Raw genomic sequence first — 16,272 nt, 5'->3', positions numbered from 1 at the left:
ATATTAAAAGGCAGTTGAAGTCCAGCACATGAAGTTTTACAGTCCCTGCACACCAGGACCTGTATCAGCTCTCACAAACTTCCATATCTGAGATCGGGGTACACGCAATCTGCTTCATTCCATTAACATGCAGTCTTTTCCAGCACTCAAAAAAAAGCCTTATCAGCAAACAACTTTCCCCTTCCTAACCCTCAAATATTTTGGGTGAGAGCTATGTGGGGACAGATACTTCTCCTTTCCTTGTAAGTCAGAAAATGAAACCCTGGGGTGTCATCCCAAGCCACACAGACTGCTCAAGTATTGCTGCCAAATCAAGCAAACAGGCAAAGTGATGTAGACAATGTAGACAAAAGTACTGCAAGACATAACATTATTTTTCTTGAGCCTTAATGACACAGGACTGAGTACAAATGAGGACAAAACAGGAAAATGCAGCGAAAGGCACACTTTTGTAGCCTCATTTTTCTTCTAAATAGTATCACGAGTTTTTGCCAACAAAAGGATGTAACTACCACCTCTTTCGGAGGGGTAAATTTTGGAGGTAGTTTTTGGTAAATCTGAGGTAGTTGCAATTTTATATTTTGTATTAATTTATTGTAGCATGAATTGTTCAGACCCAGCTGAATTCATGTATCACATATGGCCTTTCAATTGTAAGAGGCAGAAGGCTACGAGGGGTTTCTTTAACACACATCCTATTCAGGCTTGGAGGTACTTGAAAGAATGATCAGAGAGACTTTAGGAACCTAAAATTGAGACATATGTAGGCTCTCTTTTCTGAAGCCTTTGAAATCTGTCATTTGGAACACTACTAAGGGTCAAGGAAATAAACTCTACTGCTTTTAGGCCTTGGGCTGTGGTCAACAGCTCATTTATAGATTTATACTTAGACGCCAAGGACAGAAGGATCAAAGTCTCTATACATAGCTGCTGCATGCTAATCTCCAAATGCATGTACTTGACAACAGGACACACCACATGAAGCCATTATATGGTTCAGTTTTCAACACACAGAAAAGCAGTTTCAGAAGGTCTGGAGGAATACTGAAACCTACTGAAATGTAAGGACTTAAAGAAACAGGAAATTCATGCACTATTCAGAAAAGGATCTTCTACCATACTCTAAGTTGTTAGGAAAAATGGGATGAAAGTAAAACCTCAAGGGAAAAGAAAAAAACAAGGGCCTCATTTTCCACATGCTCTCATGTGAAACTGTCTACTTTGAAATAGGTTATACTAAATAAACTGACAGCTACTGTTCCTGCACAAAGGTATCCTGAGTGCCAAGTCACATATTTATGAGCCAACACTGCCTCCTATTTTCTGTTAGAAGAATGCAGCTTGTTACTGCACATCAGAAAAACTTCCTAATTGGTAGTTCAGTATTTAGAAGCATTAAGTCTGGTATCAAAAACATAGTCAGAATGCTAGCTTGAAAACAGAAAGGACTGAAACATCTGCTAGGCTTTACAGTTAAACAATGTGTTAGGAACCTGACAGGCTAAGCCTCACTCAAGAGCAGACTGTCTCAACTGTTATCAGAAACAGGCACTTAAATTTTAATCAAGCCCTCTTATAAACACCTAAATCAAACCAACTAACAAAAAAAATATATATATCTCCCCTCAGGCTCCTTTGAGTCTTGCACATTAATACATTTGGACACTTTTCCCTGGCCCAGTGTGAGTTGTTTCAGCTGTTCCAGTAACCCAGTAGGTATTTTTTTACCTACTAGAAGTGGCGTAAGTGTTCCCTTCACTCTGTTTCTTGGGCTTAGGAAGGGTTGAGGGGCTACTTTTAGGCACTTCACCTATCTAACTAGTTTCTCAAAGAGTTCACAGGAATGAACTTCTGCAAGTAACAGGTCCAGAGCACCAGATGGTCCAATACTGACTCAGTTTACAACACTTAAGTTATCCCCCTCTAAACACTATCCCACTTAGTGCTTTTCAGGCCACACCTGGAATACTGTGTTCAGTTTTGGTCCCTGCTCTACAAAAAAAGATGTGGACAGGCTGGAGAGAGTCCAGAGAAGGGCCAAAAATATGATCCCAGGACTGGGAAGCCGTGTGAGGAAAGGCTGAGAGAACTGGGTCTGTTCAGCCTGGAGAGAAGGCGACTCAGGTGAGAATTTACCACCATGTTCCAGTAATTAAAAGGTGGTCACAAAGAATATGGAGACACCCTTTCTACAAGGAGTCACATGGAAAAGATGAGGGGTGATGGGCACAAGTTACTCTGGGGAGAATCCAACTGGACACAAGAGGAAAATTTTTCACAATGACAATCATCCATTGGAATACTCTCCCCAGGGAACTGGTGGATTCCCCAGCCCTGGACACCTCAGATTGAACTGGGATATACTTTGCCTTCAAAGGTTGGACCAGATGATCCCTGAGGTCCATTCCAACCTAGTATTCTATGATTCTATGAAGTACACATCAGAAAACAGCCATTCTTGCACGTGACTCATACTGTCCCTCTACAGTAAGTCAAAGGGCAATTGCAAAAGTTCTTCTCTGCATTAGACTGCTTTTCAACAAGGTTGAACTTACAGGACTTATTTCACCTCTCCAACTGTGATTATTAAACAACTGGGAAAATAACACTGTAGCATTCAAAATCCCAACAGTAGCAGCTGCAGATGTAAAACATCCAGTATTGCCCTGTAGAACACGAACAATCTCTGAAGTTTGACTAAGTTTCCAAGGTTTATTGACAAGCCTGATATAACAACATGGTTATTTGATCATTGAAAGGTTATTACTTATTGATCATTAGAGCTACTGCTAATATACCAGGCTCAAGGTGGGCAATTATGTCTTAACTAAATGCAGTCCACACATTCTAACAATAAGGAAGAAAACTGCATTCTAAACCAACACACTCAACAGGGCTTGAAAAGGATTTTTGTTCAAAAGAGGAGTTTCAATCACTTAACAGAAATCCCATTAGAAAGGGATTTTTTTTTTTACACCACATACCACAACATGAAGGTTTTGAAAGTCTACATTAAAACCTGAAAAGGATCACACCACACACAGGGGGTTTTTTATGAACTCAGCTAAGTAAAATGCAGTGCTTACTTTGAAGCAGAAACAACACTGAGTACATTGAGTACATGGCTCTGAAGTCTTTGTTAATTTATACAAAATTAACAAGGAGGAAAGTTAGCTCATTATTCTGAACTTTTCAACCAAACAAAGTGTCAAAATCATGACAGAACCCAAACATTTTAAATAGTCAAAGCTTATCTAGTCATGCTCAGTATATCTGCATGAAAGACATGTTTTTTTAATGGTTGCTGAAGTGTTGCATAGCTGAAGATGTCTTAGAACTTGAGAGGGCTGAGAATTACAGTAAGGGCAGTCCCTGACCTGAACAACACGCAGATTGATGCCAGGTAAGCAGATGGGAAACGGGACAGAAAGGAAGAGGCAAAGAAAGTGGTTTGCCTGAAGTCCCACATCACTGGCAAAGCTGGATTAAGAAACAGACCTTCAAATGGCTATTGTAAAGTCGTTTCCATACTCTGACCACGAAGTGGATTTTCAAGCTAATACAATTGAACAGAAAACAAAACAACAACAAAAGGCTATACAACATCTCAGCTGTTACGCATGCAGGGCAAGAAACTTTTAGACCATATTGAGTATTAATGAAACATAGTGCATTTAGCCTCCCTCTGACTAGCCCTTCCAAGGGATTTGGATGTATTATATAGCCAATTCCCATTTGTTCAGCACTTCAGGTTCCTATGCCAGCAACATTTTTACTTTCTTGCTTGCAAAGGACTAGGGAACTGGCAGCTAATCGATAGTATGATTAAGGAAGAGCACTGTTCTGATTCAGCAGCAATCATTTCACTCTTTGGCTGGGGACATTTTGTACAAATAACTTAGTAATTTAGAAATACCCTGCACAGATTGGCCAATGATATGTGCCTTAATCAAGTACAACATGTTTGTAAAATACAAGATACACAGAGACCAAAGCGATTTTACACATTACACACGTTCCCCTAGTCCTAAGTACAACTTCCATTCAAAGTCATGGAAACAGCAAGGCTGCACTGTGCATATTAAATTTACCCTACCAGACCTGTCAAAAAAAACCCCATAACCCAAATTTATACCGACATTTGATTAGAATTTACAGGAAGGGAAATAAATTCAACACTTCTCAAATGAAATTTAACCTTTAGATTAGGTGATGAGCCCACAATCACGTCACAAGGTTTGCTTATTTACCACCCGCTACCTGAGCTGTGCTATCTGGCAGTGTGTGGTCTTATCACATTGGAAAAGGAGTCTAAATAGATTGAGCTACTGCAATTTGAGGTGTTGTCTTTCTGCTAGAGGTTATTCTCCCACAGCAGGATCGGTGGAAGACAGCATGCCTTCTACAGGCTGCTCAGCCACTATCATTCGTAGTCTGGTGTGAACTTCAGGTGGAATTACTGATGGTTCAAGTTAACACCCCTGCTGTGAAATCTCACAACACAGGAGCTAGGATGCATTCATTGCCTCTACCACCAAGTCAGCACTGTCTGCAGAGGGCAAGGTGAATGGCTGAGGCACTAACTTTACCTGATGTGAGAGAAAACCTGACAGAAAACGCACTCATTTCAGTCTCAGTGAGGGTGGTTCAACCAACTCATTCTCCCACAGAAATGGCATAGAATAAGAGCACAAACACACACAGAGAGCTGCCACATCTTCTAAATCAAGTGGTGCTTGCTAAACACATGATTGTATCCCAATTGATTAGAAAATGGTTAACCAAATAGGAATTCTCCAAGGAGCTCGGGGTACTTTCTCCTGAACCTCTTTAAACATGAGGATAGTAGAATACAAACCCTGTATTATTTAATATTCACAAAAGGGATAATACAAAGTGTACGGTTCTTTTCACACCAGCATCTTCCTCTCCCCTCCTTCTCAGCCTCTTCCCCTGCACCTCATCATGTCACAGGTTAGACATAATGTAAAGCCCAGCACCAGAACTGGCCTGACAGTGTTGCTAGCACTCCATAAATGCAGAGGTAATGATAAGGATGCCGCTAGCTATCATTTCTTTCATGTACCAACAAACTAAGGGATGGGGAAACAGTTATCAGAGTCGCAGGACTTGAAGGCAGCAGTTGCACTGCATTTAATGCAACTGGTTTCACATTTTAGGCAAGACAATTCTTACCACATCACAAGCTACTTCACACAGGAAGTCACATCACAAACTACTTCACATTCTATAAAGTACCTAGAAGGGCCCTGCATTTGATTGAGTCTTCTAAATACTGCAGTAAAATAAACAAGCATTGAATAATTACTGGAGAACAATCTAATCCAAGCCATGGACTGGCCTTTTGCTTTAAAATTCTGCTTTTCTGAGAAAGAGAATAACAATTAAAAAAAAATTAAAATAGTAACAGGGACATTAAATTCCAATAATTTTCTTTCAGGAAAAGGCTGCATTTTAGAAATGAGTGACAAGAATCAGATGCAGGTTCTCCAGGAGGAATATGTTCCTATACAATTATAGGCTCTGTTCCTGTCAGCAGATAAAATAATTCCCAAGCATGTCAGATCTGGTTTTTTAACTGTAACCATTATCCATAGTCACAGTTCCTGAAGTGCATTTGTTCAAGAGCTACAAGAACCTGGGTTCAGAAGCAGCTCGAGGAACACATTCGCACAAGTGCCAGGCATCTTCCACAACTTCAAATTCAACAGCACAACAGAAACTTCAATAGCTTTAAAATTTGAAAGGGACATGGTAAAGTCAAGCTGTGTAACCATGAGAAGCAGCGACAATAAGGTAGGACCAAGTAAATACTAAAAAGGGTGGGGAAGAAAAAACCTGTACAACCAAGATTAAAACATCACTTCCTGTGGAAAGCAACTCAGAAAAATGGTCTTAGTCCATAGTGTCATTTTGCATGTACTATTTGAATATCATATAGAATGGTTTGGGGTGGAAGGGACCTTAAAGCTCATCTATTCCAACCCCCTGCCACAGAGCAGGTTGCTCCAAGCCCCTGTGTCCAACCTGGCCTTGAACACTGCCAGGGATGGGGCAGCCATAGGTTCTCTGGGCACCCTGTGCCAGCGCCTCAGCACACTCACAGGGAAGAACTTCCTCCTAATATCTAATCTAAATGTCCCCTCTGTCAGTTTAAAGCCATTCCCCCTTGTTCTAACATCTTCCTGTTTTGAATTTACTCATTTGCATATTAAAATCAAGAGAACTAACAGAAGAATAAAACAGAGGCTGCTCCTCTCTTGTTGACTGAAGCTAGGTAAACAATTCCAGTTTACTAGGAGAGACTCACTCACAGCAAGTAACAATGAAGATAATTTGCCTTGCAATTCTCCACACTAAATTGGACTAAATTGCCTTGCAATTCTCCACACTAGCATTAATCTTTGCACTATGAAGGGAGACAAAGAAGGAAGGAAAGGGTGGGGGGAACTTCAAAGAACAACTAACTTATTACCATATCTGAAACTACTGTACCCAAACAACTTTTAAACATGAATATGTATGTTTGTATCAGATGTTTATCCTTGCTGTACAGTAAATAGTAAGATCTTTCAAAAGAACTGAAAAGTTACCCTCAGATGATTGAGGGGGTTTTTTGTCTGGGTATAAATAAGAGTGCTAGAAGTCTACTTACGGCTGAGTGAGGTCACGAGTGATGAAGTCTGAACTCTTGAAGAGGAGGAAGATGTCACTGAGAGCTTTACATTTCAAAGAACTGTTCATTGCTATCCAGTAGGCATCCTAAACAAAAAAGATTATCCTAAATGCACCTTCACCAGCAGGAAGGAATGCAAGCTGCAGATCTAGCTAAATATTATACAGCATTTGAAATACGGACAGAAGATTTATTTTATGTTGAGGAAAACTTCATTTGCTGAAGTTCACATTACAAGATAGAGGAGAGTTACTGTTTTTCATATGAATACTCCGTATAAAGCAGAGCATATTCATTTAAAAAAAACAAGTTTTGCCTTCCTGTTCCAGGCACTTTCTTGGAATGCTTGACTAAACACAAGTTTGCCTTGAGATTATGACACAAACACATTTGGGTGTCTCCATCCTTAAGGTATAGTTAAGAGTACCCAAATATACCTAGAAGGAATCATAGAATGGTTTGGGTTGGAAAGAACCTTAAGATCATCTAGTTCTAACCCCCTGCCATGGGCAGGGACACCTCACACTAGACTCTGTCACCCAAGGCTCTTCCAACCTGGCCTTGAACACTGCCAGGGATGGAGCATTTACCACTTCTCTGGGCATCCTGTGCCAGCGCCTCAGCACGCTCACAGTAAAGAACTTCTTCCTTAGATCTAACCTGAACTTCCCGTTTTATTGCTTTTTTTAAAAAAACATGGGGATTTTAACCTTTATCCCAGGCAGAGTTTCCAACTAGTATCCTAAATGAGAAGGCTCTGGCCATCATACTCTTATCTGTGACAATGACAGGAGGCTTTATGTAAGAAAGCCAGGGCTGTCTTACATCAGCCTCACCAAACAGTGCACCATCTAGCTCTAATTCACCAGAACAATTTGCTCTATCATACTTCACTGATATCTTGTCTATCACTTCTTCCTTCATCACTACACTCTTACACTTCCTAGTGCATTAAGATAAAACAAATAATCAAAAAAGTCTTTATGATAACATCTGTTCCAAGTTTTGGGAGTCAGCGTTCTTACCCTTGGAGCACTCCAGTTAAGTTTAGGAAAAACACTACCACCCAGGGAACTTATTGCTTCTTCAACTTTGGCTGTGAACTCGGGAAATTCAGGTGCCTGAACAAACAACAACAACAAAAGTATCAGTTTCAATATATTTAATAGTGAAGTGTAGCCATCTTCCAAATACTGTTAGAAATACTATTAACATATTAATAAATTAAACATATTATAGAAGGAAAAAATATGTCCACAATCAGGAACCAAGAACCCCCCAAAATAATGTATTTGTAGAAATAAATCACTTAAGATTCGACATCGACATTCAGTCAGAGAAAACTGTGACTATGTCCCCTGTTCTCTCATTACTGGCAAGATTCCATGAACCTAAGGGAAAACCCAAAACTTTGTAACATTCCTCATGAAAGCTGCAACAGCTGCAAAAGTGCAAGTCAAATAAACAGACCTTGAACACCTACCTGTTGGTTTATACCTAATTATTGTATACAAATGAAATCCAAGAAGATTTAAAAGAAGAAAGCTTTCAAAAAGCTTGTTAGAATTAAGCATCTCTAAAAATCTAAAATACAAATATGGTAGCATTCTGTCAAAGTATTAACAGGAGAAAGAGAGACTTTCTGGTTTGTAATAGATCTCCAGTTCCATTCAGGAACACAGTAAGAAAGCAAAAGTAAGTCAGTCAATAAATGGCAGCTCTTCATTCAAGCATTAGTTTTATAAAATGATATTAGTAATACTTTAACAAATCAGCTCTCAAATTAGGTCTTAAAGCAGCTCCTTAGCAATATATTGCACCAAAACAGAGAACACACTGCAAAGGTATGGGTTGGATTAGAAAACTTTGTCTTGTAAAGAACATTGTCAATATTGTAAATATAAGAGGAAAAAAGAAACTCCTCAGGATGCAGTAAACTCCACTCTGAATGTGGTGCAGTTGAAAAAAAAAACCCAGGTTGGTGACCTTTAAAATAATATGAAAGGATTTCAGGTATATGTCAAAGATTTTTCACATAATAGGATTTATAACCAGTATACAAGAACACTGCTTCTCCTGAGTGTTTTGAAACTCAACTCAAAGATAACTTCCAGGCTAAAGCTAAGTGATGTCTTTAAACCAACAAAGCCCTCACAGCCACACCAAACAAGTTCATACATTTTGGCATCTGCTTTCTGCAGCCCCCTGAAATCCAAACACTTGAGAAAACCCTCTTGCATTTTAGCACAATGACCCAGCCTGAACCTCAAACTGTCTGAACCTTTCCTTAGTACATTACCTGGTCTCCATGGAAAACTACCCCTGAAAAACTGAAAAAGCACTTCTCTTATTTTATTTTTAGAGCTTCAGTCAATTCTAGAAATTGTTCCTGCAAGAAGTAAAACCCTTCATTCACTGCGTTCTCATCCAATCTCTTCCTGTTTTGACCCAAGTCAGGAGTCACACTGTATATGTAATAACAGCATATCCTAAACTTCCCTGGGGGAATGTTACCATCATGTCATTTGATTAATACAAGTGAAGAAACATATACAAGAGGACAGCTCTAAGGCTGCATAAACAAGCTTGATTCTAACATTTCCTAAATTCTGAATGCCCAACTTTGCAACCATCAATATTACTGCACACTTCTTTAAACAAAGGTTTTTCTATAATCCTATATGCTAATTCTTCATAAGATAGACAGGGAAACAAGTTCTACCTGGCAACTCAGGCAGGTCTTCAAATCAGAATAATCACATCCACAGCCTACTGTATTGCTCCCTGAGCCAAGAAACCAATACCAATATAACCTGGGACTTATCATGAGTAAGATATGAATGAACGGTCCAGGCTGACAGTGAATAGAAAATAGCAGTCTCCAGCCTGTCCCACTCTTCTTTACACTTTATGTCCCCTGGTTTCTCCCTGTTCAGCTTACATATCACTACTTCACAGAATGACAGACTGGTTTGGGCTAGAAGGGACCTGAAAACTCATACAGCTCCAACCCACTGCTACAGGCAGGGACACCTTCCACTAGAGCAGGTTGCTCCAAGCCCCTGTGTCCAACCTGGCCTTGAACACTGCCAGGGATGGGGCAGCCACAGCTTCTTCGGGCACCATCTGCCAGCGCCTCAGCACCCTCATAGTGATCTACTTGATCCATTTTCATCTCCTATGCACTCCAGGTGCAGCTCCCCACCCTTCTGCATTCTGCATGAAACTATTCCCAACTCGCTGGCCTCAAAGCAGTACCTAGTTTTCAGGTAGAGAAAGCATATTTGCCGTGATGGAGTCATCAGAGCAATCATCTATCAAATTTGCAAGATAGTTAAGAGCATATTGTGAAATTCTACTTTCAAGAGCCTCTTTCTTTGTCCAAATGTAGGTGTATTTTTGTAGGAGCTAGCCATGGGCACAAACCATAGAATAATAGGATCAACGAGGTTGGAAAATGTTTATTATTAACCATTTTCAAAGGTCCAGGTTTGGTGAAAGACAAAGCTCTGCCAGTCTCTGAACAATAGCCACCTTGGAGGCCAAAACACTGCTCTTCTTCCTCTACCCCTGCTTTTACTGCTGAGCATGATGCTATAATGGTATGGAATATACCTTAAGACAATTTAGGTCAGCTGTCGTGGCTATGTCCTCTCTCTCCTCTTGCCTAGTCCTGCTGGGGAGAAGCATGGGGCAGAGTGGGAAAAGAGAAAGCTTTGATGCTATGCCAGCACTGTTCAGCAACACCTGAAAGTTAACTCCATCCCAGCCAGCCCCTGTAAAACATTAGCTGTAAAGCTGCAATCCTCACAATGCTCACATAGCTAAACTGAAACCACTTGGTCTGTACCCTTCTGATGGGTATCATACCTCTTGAACATGTATTTCCTTATTGTGTTGTACGTTGTAATGAAACTTGATTCTAAAGTTTGACATTTCTGTAGCTGCATTAACGTGAGATTTGCAAAAGATCAGACGGATACCAAAATCCTTGTTCTGACTAATTTACAATCTAAAGTATCTACTTTATCAAAGCTTAGATACTTGAACTGAAGCTATTATCATGTGCAAATCTGGCATGAAATAGTTTTATAATCTAGGCTATAAATTCTGTGCTAGCATATGGATGACTCAGAGCAGGGTTGTGTTTATATTGCCTCTAATACACTGTGAGCAATTCAACACTGATGAGCATAAGGAGGCTGATAGGACTGAAGTAACAGTACCAATGGCAGACAAGTGACACAAGTATATTAACTCTGATGATGGTAGAGCAAGAGCAAGTTTCAAAAAAGATGGGGTTGTTCAGCCTGGGGAAGAGAAGGTTCTGGGGAGACCTTAGAGCAGCTCGAGTGCCTAGAGGGGCCGACAAAAAACCTGGAGAGGGGCTTTGGACAAGAGCCTGTAGGGACAGGACAAGGAGAAGGGCTTTAACCTGTCAGAGGGGAGGCGGAGATGAGCTCTTAGGCAGAAGCTCTTCCCTGTGAGGGTGCTGAGGCGCTGGCACAGGGTGCCCAGAGAAGCTGTGGCTGCCCCATCCCTGGCAGTGTTCAAGGCCAGGTTGGACACAGGGGCTTGGAGCAACCTGCTCTAGTGGAAGGTGTCCCTGCCCGCGGCAGGGGTTGGAACTGGATGAGCTTTCAGGTTCCTTCCAAACCAAATCATTCTATGATTCTACCATCAAAGAAGCCTGCTTGGTATCCATCATGATCCTGAATTCTAAGCCAGGCACATAAAGACAGGAAAAGAAGAAAGAAAAAAAACAGATGATAGAGAGAGGAAATAATGGCACAGCACAGGTGTAAGAGGAGATTTTAAAATTGAGCTGCAGGGGCTTTGTTTCTTCTGCATCCAGTGTGATTAAGTAATTGGAAAATATTCAAAGTGGTGAAAATGAAAAACAGCTATATTTAGAGCCATACTCCAGTTCATTTCCTATAGTCTAACAAGTGTGTGATTGTTAGGGATGAAGAAAAGCATTTTATTTTCAGTTAAACAAAATTAAGCTAGCAAAACTTTTTTGAAGTTACATATATCTACACTGCCATCTGCCTAGAATGGTCTGGAAAATGTTAAATACAGCAAAGAATATCTCTAACTGGCAACAAGTTTGGATCACAAGGTTACAGAAAGGCAAACCCACATGTTAGCACCTTACCTTAAGTGTTGTAGTATTCTCATCATCTGACCACTGTTAAAAACAAGAAGAAATCAAAGGTTACTCGTCTTCTGAGCTCCTTTATCATTTATGAGAACATCAGAATTCATCTAGCTTCCTAAAACATGTGGATCAAATCATTGCCCTGAAGCTCCAGTAGCAAAACATCACAATCCTCCAGTTATTACAGCTGTAAATGAAGACAGGAAAAATATTGTATATTCAGCAAAAAACTATTCTAAAGTATGGATAAAGAAGGCACCTGTGTATTTTAATTGTGATTTATATCACAAACTCAGACGTTTCAGAACTCCACAGCCTTCCCTGTCTAAAGCCTGTCTCCAGCACTTCCACCCTTGGACAAATGATTCATTAGTTTCACTTATATTTCTTTTTCCTCCCATTTTGTACCTTCTGTCACCTTTTACTTATGTTTTTCAGCATTTTTCTTGTGGAATACCCTTCTGAGCTATTATGGTACCAGACACTTTAATTGTTTCTTGAAATAACTCCTCCAAATGTTGTACTCGTATCTTCTCAGGGCATGAAACAGCATTAAGTTCAGTTCCAACATCCTTCAACATTCTCTACCCTTTATTACAAACACAATTATCAAGAAATAATAAAAGAGCAGTCTTCTGTGAAAGAGCACAAAAACATTTTAAACCTTCCATGACACTATAAATAATGCTTTTAATTTTTTTTTCAAGGCAACTACCACATGATTATTCTTTCTGTGAAGCACTCTCCTCACCTACAAATTACGCAGAAAAGGCTACACATTCATATTTTTCTCAGGAGACTTGGCATTAAGTTGCTTTTTATACTGACCTGTACTTCCTCTGCATCATCACTCCCCTCCTGAGCATGACTTGGTGGATCTTCTCTGAAATAAAAAATAAGCCAGAAGAAAGATTAGGCACTAGAGTTTGACTTGACCATATCATTCATGGAGTCAAGAATGGGTCGGAAATGACCTTAAGATTCCAACCCCCTGCCATGGGCAGGGACACCTCACACCAGCCCATGTCACCCAAGGCTCTGTCCAGCCTGGCCTTGAACACTGCCAGGGATGGAGCATTCACAACTTCCTTGGGAAACTTTTTCCAGTGCCTCACCACCCTCACAGTACAGAACTTCTTCCTTATATCCAACCTGAACTTCCCCTGTTTCAGTTTGAACCCATCACCCCTTGTCCTATCACTACAGTCCCTGATAAGGAGTTCCTCTCCAGCATCCTTGCAGCCCACTTCAGCTATTGGAAGGCTGCTCTGAGGCAGCTTCTAGCAGCTGTTGATCTCAAAATGTTTTTGTAAGAAGATTAAGCCTCAAAACCCCTGGCAGAGAAAAATCAGAGCAAGCCAGTACAGAAAACTGAAAACCAAGCACCCTAGCACTAGACTTGGGCCCTACCCAAAACACTTTGCTTCTTTCAAATTAGCAGATCACTTTCTGCTTCAAAAATGCCACGACTGAAGCTTTTCAACTCCCTATGAATGATTCTTTTCCAACTTTACTGTACTCTGACAGAAGCACAAATTAAACTTTTATTTAAATTCTCTTTGCCTCCATACTGCTTTTCCAAGTAAAAATTCATAAAACTTTAGTTTCAGATGTTGATCTGCAAATTTCTGGTTCTGAAAAGAAAACATCCTCCCACTCTACACAACAAAAAGATCCTAATAACACAGTTATTAGCTTCTTCCTGAAAAGTTCCTTTTTCTACACAGATGGGATAGTTGTAAGCACTACAAAACAAGAAAGCACTTGACTGCAAATATTCCCTTGACGTTTTAGGTGACATATGAAGTTCTTTAGCTAATACAACTGAGTGTGAAGATCTTAAAGAAGATCAAGCTCTTGACTTATTCAGCAAGTCAGTAGAGAAAACATCTTAAGTTCAAATGTAGGTCTCTGCCAAAAGTCAACTCTTCAACAAGCTAAGTCTCTGCAGCCCCTTAATGTACTTCCATAGGGAATAAACTATCAATTCATTTTTTGAGATCTAGAGCTCAGATACTGGTTCACTGAAGATTAAAAGCGATCCTGGCCTTGAATGCAGTATCACATTCACTTCTAGCTAAGAAAGTTCAACTCAGAGAAAAACTGGTTTGTAAAAGGAATTTTCGATTGGAAGCATCTTAAAAAGCACAATTTAAGTCAATTCTCCAGCTGTTCATTATTGGACTGAAAAGAGCCCAAAATGTTTGTATAACACAGCTGTAAAGTCAGTTGCAGCTTTTCTAAAGGCTTATTAAAAAATAAATAGCTGCTGCTAAAGAAGTTGCACAATTCTGCAGAAGCAGGTGACAAAATTGCTTCTTATCCAAAATGGTTTAAAAACAATTCTAATTTTCTGGATACCTTTTATTTAAAAACAAAACAAAACAAAAAAAAAAAACCAAAAAAAAAACCCCACACCAAAAAAACCAGCTTCAGTTTTATACAAATTGATTCCAGAGAAATTAGACACAGCTCCCTTACCCTCACAGCTTAATTGGTTGCTCTGTGAGAGGCAAACTACCAGTCAGGAAATGATGGGAGTGTGGACTGGTTTCTGAGCCTGATCATTAGCCAGGTGTAGCATGAAATAATCATTGTACAAGGAAGCCATAGCGAGATTCTAAGCAAAAGACAAAGAACAAGCCCTGGGTTCTTACCAAGTGTTACAATATCTATCCACCTCAATTCTTCTCCATCCAAAATCTTGGCACAGGGATACATACGTACAGGACATTCAGCCTTGCCATATGCATGGATTATGTGTATGTGAATGATTACATGAACTCAGTAATTACTAGGATTTTACGTATAGCATCCAGGTGGACTTTAATATGCTCGAGAGGTGGGCCAGTGCAAACCTCATGAAATTCAACACGGCCAAATGCAAGGTCCTGCACTGGTGTCAGGGCAATCCCAAGCACAGATACAGGCTGGGCAGAGAACAGACTGAGAGCAGCCCTGAGGAGAAGGACTTGGGGGTGCTGGTTGATGAGAAGCTCAACATAACCAACAATGTGCACTTGCAGCCCTGAAAGCCAACCATGTCCTGGGCTGCATCCCATGAAACGTGACCAGCAGGTCAAGGGAGGTGATTCTCTGCCTCTACTCTGGTCTCGTGAGACCCCTCCTGCAGTCCTGTGCCCAGCTCTGAGGCCCCCATCAAGGACATGGACCTGTTTGAGCAAGTCCAGAGGAGGCCACGAAGAAGATCTGAGGGCTGGAGCACATCTACTATGGAGCCAGGCTGAGAGAGCTGGGCTGGTTCAGCCTGGAGAAGAGAAGGCTTCAGGGAACCCTAAAGGGTGTCTGCAACAAAGCTGGAAAAGGACTTTTACAGGCCATGTAGGGATAGGATAAGGGGGAATGGTTTCAAGCTGACAGAGGGGAGATTTAGATTAGACATTAGGAAGAAATTCTTTACTATGAGGGTGGTGGCACAGAGTGCCCAGAGAAACTGTGGCTGCCCCATCCCGGCAGGGTTCAAGGCCAGGGTGGGCAAAAGGGGAGCAACCTGGTCTAGTGGAAGGTGTCCCTGCCCATGGCAGGTGGTTGGGACTGGACGAGCTTTAGGGCCCCTTCCAACCCAAACCATTCTATGATTCTATTATACTGAGAATTAATCTCAGGCAACATCACTTTACCCCTGGATAAGGCAGCAGGCACGTTATTGGTGTGGGAGACACCATGCCTCTAAACTGAGTTAACCATATCAAAGTAGGCTGGGCACCCAAGAGACTGGCAAACTCCACAAAGACAGACAGAGCAAAACTGAAAGAACTGTTTCCACTTGGTCTAGAATGAATGTATAGCATCAATTTTAGGTTCTGCATGAGGCACAGCAAGTAGTTGCATTGACAGCACCAGCCTGCTCACATGCTCGTACAGTGTGAGCTTTACTGCAGCCAGACTAGTCACATTTTAAAAACTCATTATGCAAGATATGATATGTGTAAACAAAATAGTGCTGTGAATACATCAAACAGTATTACTAGTTTGAGGGGAGAGGGAGAACACTCTTTACCTTCCAGAAACCACAAGCGTTCCATCATCCAGCAAATATTCTTTCACATTCTCTGGTAGGGGAAGTATAACACTAGAAGAAATATAAGAATTTCTTTAATAACTTATTATTATTTGTTAAAATAGTAAGAGTTGAATATAAATAACGTGTTTTAAAACATACCATTATTTCAATGTGTTTTATTTTTCCCTAACACTAGGAAAATCCCATTTCTGTCTCCCCTCTCACTCCTTCCCACAAATCAATGCCCATTTTCCCTCGAAAAGTAGAAGTAGAGGAAGAAAAAGACAAAGTAGAGCAGAAAAAGACAAAAATTTTCACTGAAATGCACAAAAACACCACACTCCTTCAAAACCCTAAGAAATCCCAAGGAAGAGTGCATGTGGCCCATGA

The 16,272-nt window shown here is 40.6% G+C and overlaps 1 protein-coding gene across 1 annotated transcript in view; it reads right to left on the bottom strand.

The window, feature by feature from the left end:
• The window catches only part of CDC123 (cell division cycle 123), a gene marked incomplete at its 5' end in the record, with an annotated part of 34,410 nt that extends 18,459 nt beyond the window's left edge, over positions 1 to 15,951 (bottom strand). Inside the window, 5 exons of the mRNA XM_010016693.1 lie at positions 6,677 to 6,783; positions 7,723 to 7,818; positions 11,856 to 11,888; positions 12,687 to 12,741; positions 15,880 to 15,951. Of these exons, the coding sequence (XP_010014995.1) occupies positions 6,677 to 6,783; positions 7,723 to 7,818; positions 11,856 to 11,888; positions 12,687 to 12,741; positions 15,880 to 15,951 (363 nt within the window). The remainder of the gene's footprint in view (positions 1 to 6,676; positions 6,784 to 7,722; positions 7,819 to 11,855; positions 11,889 to 12,686; positions 12,742 to 15,879) is intronic.
• Between the last annotated feature and the right edge of the window lie 321 nt (positions 15,952 to 16,272).

Source organism: Nestor notabilis, unplaced genomic scaffold (genome assembly GCF_000696875.1).
Source record: "Nestor notabilis isolate BGI_N333 unplaced genomic scaffold, ASM69687v1 scaffold1306, whole genome shotgun sequence".
Taxonomy (NCBI): domain Eukaryota; kingdom Metazoa; phylum Chordata; class Aves; order Psittaciformes; family Psittacidae; genus Nestor; species Nestor notabilis.
This window is presented reverse-complemented; position numbering and strand designations above follow the sequence as displayed.